At 54.3% G+C, this 8,752-nt stretch overlaps 1 protein-coding gene across 4 annotated transcripts in view; it reads left to right on the top strand.

The window, feature by feature from the left end:
- Positions 1–1,818: 1,818 nt before the first annotated feature.
- ADAMTS17 (ADAM metallopeptidase with thrombospondin type 1 motif 17) overlaps positions 1,819–8,752 on the top strand; it is a 368,411-nt gene continuing 361,477 nt past the window's right edge. For 3 of the 4 annotated variants that reach the window (XM_063653073.1, XM_063653074.1, XM_063653075.1), the window contains exons 1-2: positions 1,837–1,995; positions 2,414–2,784. In XM_063653073.1, the coding sequence (XP_063509143.1) occupies positions 1,917–1,995; positions 2,414–2,784 (450 nt within the window). In that variant the 5' untranslated portion in view covers positions 1,837–1,916. Of the gene's footprint in view, positions 1,996–2,413; positions 2,785–8,752 lie in introns of all 4 variants that reach the window. The other variant, XM_063653072.1, reaches the window with a different exon arrangement.

Genomic DNA, 8,752 nt, shown 5'->3' with positions numbered 1-8,752 from the left:
GTGCTTGTGAGGTGGTGTGGCTCCAAGGTTTTCAGAGGCAGGACTTAGAAATGGCTTTTTGACAAAGAGATTCACTAAGAAGCTTACTGTGATATCTTTAAAAAAAATAATATTTTGTGAGTACATAGTAGGTGTATATGTTTATAAAATGTATATACATGAATTTTTTTGATATGGCCATACAATGAGTAATAATCCCATCAGGGTAAATGAGGTATCCATCACCTCAATCACCAGGGTTTCTTGTGCTGCCAGAAAATGGTGCTGAGCTGTCAGTCGTCTGAGGCTGTTGACCTGGACAGAGGCAAGGAGGAGAAACACAGCCCCAGGCCTGGCCAAGAGCAGGACCTGTGTAGATGCCCCCAGAACTGCAGGTGCCAAGCGGTGAGTGGCAGCCCTTTTTGTGGCAGGCCTCTGTGGAGGGCCACTGCTCAGCCTTGGGGTTCATTATATTTCGGGGAAGCTGGACAGTGTTATAGATTCCTTCAGATGATATGTAATCCTGTGATGAATTTAGATTCCGAGGCTTCAAGCAGCATCCGGTGGGGAACTATAACCTTTCTGCTATGATAAAATGGAAAAGGGCAGGACAGGGAAGGGAAGGGAAACCTAAGATTGGTTGTGCTTACACTTCGGTTAATTGTTTTTGTTTTGTTTTGTTTTGTTTTGTTTGGAGATGGAGTCTTGCTCTGTTGCCCAGGCTGGAGTGCAGTGGCACATTCTCGGCTCACTGCAACCTCTGTTCCCCGGGGTTCAAGCGATTCTTCTGCCTTAGCCTCCCGAGTAGCTGGGACTACAGGTGTGCACCATCACGCCTGGCTAATTTTTGTATTTTTAGTAGAGACAGGGTTTCACCATATTGGCCAGGCTAGTCTCGAACCCCAGACTTCGTGACCCGCTCGCCTCGGCCTCCCAAAGTGCTGGGATTACAGGCATGAGCCTCTACAAGATGCTATTCAGCAAGCTAATGGAGTCACCTTCCCTGCAGACCTCAGTTATATTGTGGCAGGAAAGGATCAACTCATTCTGTTTCTGGGAGACTCACGTTCAAGTCCAGGCTTTGGGACTTTGTGCTTCAGTTTCCTAACCTGTAACACTGAGTCCTGCTTCCCTCGGGGTGGTGGGGATCCTGCTGTTAATAAGAAGCACCAAGCCAGAAATCAGGGCCACAAATTCTAGCCTTTGCTCCAGCAGGAACTCTCTGGGTAACTTAAGCATTTTTCCTTAAGCTCTCTCTCTTCTTCAGTTTTTCAATCTGTAAGAGGGTGTGAGCATGCCTGTTGCACTGGCTCCTGTGGGATTAAAGAAGACAGGAGGTGTGAGGAGTTTGGATAAACGCCGCGGATATAGCCTTCAGGTGCAAACTCAGGTGTGCAGGAAAGTGGACTGGGAGTCTTTCCAGCCACAAACAACCAAAACCTAACTTTAGATGTAAAGAGTATATGCAGTTTTGGATGAAACCGCTTGGTCGGGGCAATTTCCGGCCTATCTTCCCGGGAAACTGGGCAGCAGGCTGAGAGATTTCCAAAATGAGGACAAGCTCTGAAGACCAGCCCCGCATCCTCCAGCTCTTCCAGGGTCGCACGGCTCCGGTAGGCTCCCGCGCGCCACCTGGTGCCGCGTCCCCGCCACTGCCCAGAAACCACGTGTAAGAAAGCGCTGACAACCTAACTACGCACTGTGGTTTCGACCCATCGCAACCAGTAGGGAAGGAGGAGGCGGGGCGGAGGAAAGCGAGGGCCCAATCCCCTCCCGCTTTCCGAGGGGAAGGCGGGGCTTGGGCTTTACCACGTTGGGTTTGTCCGCAGCGCTAATTACTTTTTCCAAAGGCTGGAGGGCTTCACTCCGGCTGGCGCCGCCGCCTAGCGCGCTCCTGCTTCGCCGCCACGGTCCGGGGGCTGCCGGTCCCGGGTACCATGTGTGACGGCGCCCTGCTGCCTCCGCTCGTCCTGCCCGTGCTGCTGCTGCTGGTTTGGGGACCGGACCCGGGCACAGGTAGCGCCCCCTCCCACAGCCCTCTTCACCCCGCGTCCTGCGCCTACCTTCCCTCTGCGTCCTCGCGGCGTCCTGGCGGCCCGGGGGCGGCGGCGGGACCGCTGACTGCGCCCGAGCGGAGGAGGCGCGGGCCGCTGCCGGAGTACGGGAATCGGGTGGCTCCGTGGCCGGCGCGCCGCCGCCGGGTCTCCGCTCGCCGATGCGCGGCGCCGTTCCGGGAGGTGCTCGGGCGGCTGCGCCGGAGACCGTCCCCGGGTGGCGCGGGCCAGCGTGGAGGTGCCGGGCGAGGGAAGGGAAGGCAGCGCCCGCTCCGGGTCGCGCTGTCCCCGCGCTGGCGCGGCCGGCGGCTGGCGGCCAGCGGGAGGGCGGGCGTCCGGGCGGGCCCCGCCGCGCTGACGCGTCTCCTCTCTCCCCGCAGCTGTCGGCGACGCGGCGGCCGACGTGGAGGTGGTGCTCCCGTGGCGGGTGCGCCCCGACGACGTGCACCTGCCGCCGCTGCCCGCAGCCCCCGGGCCCCGACGGCGGCGACGCCCCCGCACGCCCCCAGCTGCCCCGCGCGCCCGGCCGGGAGAGCGCGCCCTGCTGCTGCACCTGCCGGCCTTCGGGCGCGACCTGTACCTTCAGCTGCGCCGCGACCTGCGCTTCCTGTCCCGAGGCTTCGAGGTGGAGGAGGCGGGCGCGGCCGGGCGCCGCGGCCGCCCCGCCGAGCTGTGCTTCTACTCGGGCCGTGTGCTCGGCCACCCCGGCTCCCTCGTCTCGCTCAGCGCCTGCGGCGCCGCCGGCGGCCTGGTACTGCCCGCGCCATCTCCGGGTCGGCCCGTCTGGTCTGTTGCGGCGCAGAGTGGTCGCCGTGGAGGGTGGGGGTGGGGCGCCTCTGCTGGAAGTCCAGCCTCCAGGGGAACCGGAGGGAACCCCCTGCCTTTCCACCTCTCCCCATTCCCCACCCCGGCCTTCAGTGCCCTCTGTAGGCAAAGGGGGTGGGAGGGGCAGCATCCCAGTCCAGCGCCTCTGCAGCCCGTGGAACCCACGCGGAGCTGGGGTTGCATGGGGTATACGCCGCCCGCCCTAGGGAGCGCAGCTCTATCGGGGATGAAACTGTCAGGGCCCTGGACAGAGGCGCCTTGGCCCCAGTGTAGAGAGAACACTGCATCTGCACCGCTGTGTCGAAGTGTATGTCACGGGAGTACCTGTGTGCGTATAGGTGTTATGTTCTTGGACGTGGAGGTGGGGGAGTGGGCATTCACCTCCCTTCCTTTTGAGTCTTCTCTCTGTACCTGGAACAGGAAGTTTGGAGAGGTACCCAGACAGGCCACGGCTCACCCCACTCTTCTTAGCTGAAACGTAAGAAACAGGAGAGAAAGGGTGTTTGTCTTTGCTTCGTTATACTATTAGTAGGCATTTGTCTGGTGCCCACCCCCAACCAGGCCTGAGGGGTGCTTACATTGGTGATAAACCCTATTCCTGCCCCCAGGAGCTCCCTTGCTGTGGCGGTAACTTCCCTGCCCCGAAGTTCCTGGCCTGTTGCATTTGAGGCACCCGTAACAGGTGCTCCCAGGGGGAGGGGGGGTTCTTGTGTGCACTTGCCCTGCCTACGCACACACTTGATCATGTGGCTACACTGGCGCCCAGATGAGCACTCAGCTTCTCCATCGTGCCCCGAAAGCACCACACATGGCCGGCAGATGGGCTGCCCCCAGCGAAGCTTGGTATGGACCCAGAGCATGAACCGCAGGGGTTCTCTGTCTTCTGTCATGACTGGCCTCTGGGGAGGCAGTTTCTGATATTAGTTTGTGTCTGTCCTTCCCAGGCATGAGAAACTGCTCCCCACACCTCCACCTTTTCTTGTGCCACCATCTAGAATTCTCCAGCCCTTACAGAGTCTGTGGCGAGTCCTCGAGAATCTACAAAGCTAGAAGGCCGGGGGTGCAAGGTCTTATGTGAGACCTCTCCTTTCTTCCCAGTGCTGCGGGTATCTCTGTGTGTAGTTTCCTAGATCAGCCTGGCTCTCCTTTCAGGAATTTTCTGAGTTCTGATTAGGATGTGATAGGCTTTTGCTCAGCTGGGAAAAATAGGCAACTTTGGTGAAACAAGGAAAGTGATATAGACCCTTGGAGGGGGCCTGGTAGGAAGGAGGTAATGTGGACCTGGGGCGGGGAATGTGGACCTGAGGGCGGGGAATGTGGACCTGAGGGCGGGGAATGTGGACCTTGGGCGGAGAATGTGGACCTGGGGCTGGGAATGTGGACCTGGGGCGGGGAATGTGGGTTGTGGGCGGGGAATGTGGACCTGGGGCGGGGAATGTGGACCTGGGGCGGGGAATGTGGGTTGTGGGCGGGGAATGTGGGTTGTGGGCGGGGAAATGTGGGTTGTGGGCGGGGAATGTGGGTTGTGGGCGGGGAATGTGGGTTGTGGGCGGGGAATGTGGACCTGGGGCGGGGAATGTGGACCTGGGGCGGGGAATGTGGGTTGTGGACGGGGAATGTGGGTTGTGGGCGGGGAATGTGGGTTGTGGGCGGGGAATGTGGGTTGTGGGCGGGGAATGTGGGTTGTGGGCGGGGAATGTGGGTTGTGGGCGGGGAATGTGGGTTGTGGGCGGGGAATGTGGGTTGTGGGCGGGGAGGCTTAAGTAGGAGTGAGAAAGCCTCAGATCACTGTAGGGCTCGGGTCAAGGCTGTATCATGTTCTGGGAAGGAATGGAAGGCCCACATCATTTTTCCTGTTTTTGCCAAAGTGTTTAAAGTCTAAGTCACATCATTGTACTGTACATGGAAACATCTGAATCCCATTTGCTGCGGTTTAGTGAGTTTCTGTAGAGGTCAGAGTTTATACTTGGTGTAAAGTTTCCAGCAAGGAGCTATGTGTGAAGGAGCCGAGGTGGAAAGCTGGATAACATTGATTTAAAATCCTCGCAGAATGAGGGCTGGGCCCTGTCATAGATGGCATCTCAGCCAGCTTCTCGGCAAGACTGTCCTTCCCTTTAGCACCATGTGAGGGTGCTGTGCTTTAGATAAAGGAACCTGGCCAACAGGCTGAGTTCAGTGTGTGCCAGTGGCGAGTGCACCTCTAAGACTTCAGCTTTTAAATTCCTGCTGGAGCAGACACTTCTGTTGTTTAGTCTGCCTTGTTCATCCCGTTCGTGTGAGCTGGACATTGGACACTTCCCCCTCCATACATATTGAAGGCAGGAGGGAAGAGACAGTGGGGTGACTTGGAGGTGGACCCTTTGCTTGCAAGGGGGTCCTGAAAGCGTAAGGAAAAGAAAGCAACAGGAATTTGGGCTAACCAAGTTTGCACTGCAGACTAGCTTTCACTTTGGTTCTCAGTTCAGGTGGCTGATGATGTTGTGTTAGTCCCTCTTGACTGTGTGAAGTGGAGATGTGGAGTTGTGTGTGTGTATTTGCTACGACAGCCTCGGCTATAAGGTGTGGGAAGGGAGGCTATAAGTAGATGATTTTTGGTGGCCATGGATGAGGGGCATTTCAAAGTGTCCTTGTATCTAAAAATGAGGAGCAAGAGTCGGGCAAACTTCTTGTAAGTACCAGATAATAAATATTTTAGGCTTTGTGGGCCACATAGCCTTTGTTGCAGCTGCTGAAAGCTGCCCTTTTAGTGTGAAAGCAGCTACAGCTACGGATGGCATACAAGCGAATGGATGTGGCTGCGTTCAACAAAACTTCATTCCGGATGTTGAGTATCACGTTAATTGTTGGTAAGTCCCACTGTATCGAACATCTCCTAAAGGGCTCAGTAGAGAGTGTTGAGTGCCTGGGCTGGGGGCACACAGGTTCTGTTCCATGTTGCATAGAATCTGTGCTATTTGCCTCCAGAGATGTTTGCTATCTGTTTAAAGGAGACGCATTATTAGAATAGATCATTCCTTAGCTGTTTAGGGGCCATGGAAAGTAAAGCACCTGTTCCATTTTTGCTCCTTCTCCTTTTGACAGCAGACAGAGGCATGGGCCTGCGGCATTCCTTTCTTGGTGTCTTATCTTGAAAAGCTGGGCCAGCTGCGCCTTTTGGATCTTCAAAGGCCATAGACTTAAGTATTAATTGTTTTCTGTTTATGCTTCTTCATTGTATTTACATTTCTAAGAGTCTTTAGAGCATAGGTTTTTTGGAAGTGTTTCTATGAGAATATCATTGCAAAGCATGAACTTCAGGTGTATAAGGAAGGCCTTTCCACTCCACATGAATTTATGTAAGTTCGGATCAGCTGCCTCTGTGATCAGGACTGGATCGTGGAAGGCCAGTGGCATTGGAATCAGGCTGAACTTCACAGGTAGACAGGATAGCAGAGAGGGCACTTCAAGAACAGCATGAGCGTCAGGCTCTGAAAAGAATCTATGCAGCTTGTCTGAAGTGAGTGGCTGGAGGACTTGTTTTAGGAAGAGTGAACGAGAGGAGGGGAGGGCTGGAGGCCCCTGCTGTTGGGTTTGGTCTGCCAAGCAGCGGCCATCCTTCCTTGGATGATACTCACAAAGCTTGGGAAGGCCACCCACTGGAATGTGTCCACCCCTTCTCGGCCAAGGCTGTGGCCTGCCAGGGGCACACTGTGAGATGGTGGGACCAGACAGACCACCAAGGAGCTCTGGGCTGCAAAACATTTAGCCATAACCGCGTTCCAGGCCACCTTGAAGGACTGTGAGAAGGTCAGGGATCCTCCTACCATAGCTCCTCTGTTGTCACAGCCACATGCTGTAGGACTCTTATTTGGAATCACTGGGGTCAGTCTGGTGGCCCAGCCCACCCTCACTCTGGCTGCAGACCATGTGTCCATGTTGGTAGCACGTCATTTGTGGCACATGGGACATTCATAGTTCTGTACAGCTGTTCCAGTCCACTTGAGAACTTTTAGAGAATGCTCACCTCTAATTTATAGGGGAGCAAGTGTAGTCCAGATAAGAATAGATGGGGGCAGCCAGGTGCGGTGGCTTATACCTGTAATCCCAGCACTTTGGAAGGCCGAGGCAGGCGGACCAGCAGGTCAGGAGCTCAAGACCAGTCTGGCCAACATGGTGAAACCTCATCTCTACTAAAGATAAAAAAATTAGCTGGGCATGGTGGTGGGCACCTGTAATCCCAGCTACTCGGGAGGCTGAGGCAGGAGAATCACTTGAACCTGGGAGGTGGAGCTTGCAGTGAGGTGAGATCCCGCCAATGCACTCCAGCCTGGGTGAGCTCAGCCAGCTGATAAGTAGGCAGCTTAGGTTAGAAGTGTTGGGGACCCCACTTTTAAGAGGGCAGCCTGCATTTGTACGACTCCTGTGATGAAGAAGCAGGTTTGGGATGTTACTACCTGTTTCTTTAGAAAAGAGTTATCAAACCCTTTTGATTGATTGATTTACAAAATTGCCCAGCTTTATAATGCAGCCTACTCGATGGAGAACAGCTGAGTAGGAATTAGTCTTGTCAAAAATTATATGGTGTGGAGACCCATTGGAAGGGACTGCATTATAATACATCATTATATTGAGACAGGTCTGAGGAAGGTACATAGTCCTAAGTGATTACTTAGTATTGCTGAGGGATTGATCGTGTGCAGAATAAATATGTTTGGAGAATACAAAGCACATATATAGAACTTTGTAAAAAGCAACAATTGAGTGGAAGTTAAGGGGCACTTTGGCAGGAATGGAAGAAGGGCAAGGACAGTTTCGTGAAGTTTAGAGGCACGAAAGTATTGGAGGGAAGAACTCAGAAAGTTCTAAGGCCTCTGGCTGCCACCTCTGGAACAACATTCCTGTGGCCTCGTGGTGGCTTCTCTTTGTCCCCGTTTGTCCTCTCCAGCCCTGCATACTCTTGTGTTCCTCCTGATTGCCCAGGGCTCCATCCAGCTGCAGCTCTCCAGGGCTGGGCTGACTCCTCTTAGGATACCAGGCACTGACTGCCCTGCACCAAGCTGCCCACCAGCATCGTCTAGGACACATATTAGATTTTCCCACTTTGAACTTTTGTTGACAACATTTAAAAACAAATGAAAAAGAAGTAAAAGATGGGATGATGAACTGAAGCAGTCTTCTTTGACTGATTGCATTCTTGGAGCTTATTTCCTGAACTCTGAAATGCTGCAGCTGCCTGATCTTGGATGTGTGTGATGGGGAAGATGTTTTTTGCAGCCAGTACATCTGAGGGAACCATGCAGAGTGGTTGGTTAACTTTTCCCTGGACCTGCTTCTGTGCACAGCTCCCTAGGTGCATAGTCACATTCTTGCTTCTTGGGAAATGAAATTATATGGCCATTTGGAGCTGTGATCTTGAGCGAGTCACTTAACTCCTTTGAACCTTTCTGCCTGCAGCCATACAGGGGTAAATAACATGGGCCCCGCAAGGCTGTTGCTAGAATGGAAGACAATAAAGTCTGTGAAATCATTTAGTGAGAGCCTGGCACATTAAGGCATTAAAAACAGGCTGCTTCTCCTGCCCCGCAGGCTGTTCCCAGACTTTTCTAGTTATACATCAGCTGATCAGTCATCACTGTTGCCTGAATGAGCGGATCATTATCACACACCTGCCATGTGCAGGATGCTCTGGTAGGCACCCAGCAAGGCTCAGAGAGAAAGACAATGCAAGCCCTGTCTGGGAAGACAGTCCCAGCCTCCTGGAGGTAGGTGCGCTGGAGCCTGGAACTGGGCAGGGCGGGGCTTTGGGAGGGAGGAGGGTAGGCTTCAGATTCCAGGAGGGAGGAGTGACTGAAAAGTCACCGAGGCCCCGTTGTCCTGAGATAAGGGACCCATGAGTGGATTTGTGGGGTGGTGGT

This window comes from Pongo pygmaeus, chromosome 16, assembly GCF_028885625.2.
Source record: "Pongo pygmaeus isolate AG05252 chromosome 16, NHGRI_mPonPyg2-v2.0_pri, whole genome shotgun sequence".
NCBI lineage: Eukaryota > Metazoa > Chordata > Mammalia > Primates > Hominidae > Pongo > Pongo pygmaeus.
The sequence above is the reverse complement of the archived record's forward strand: the minus strand, read 5'-3'. Positions and strand labels throughout refer to the sequence as shown.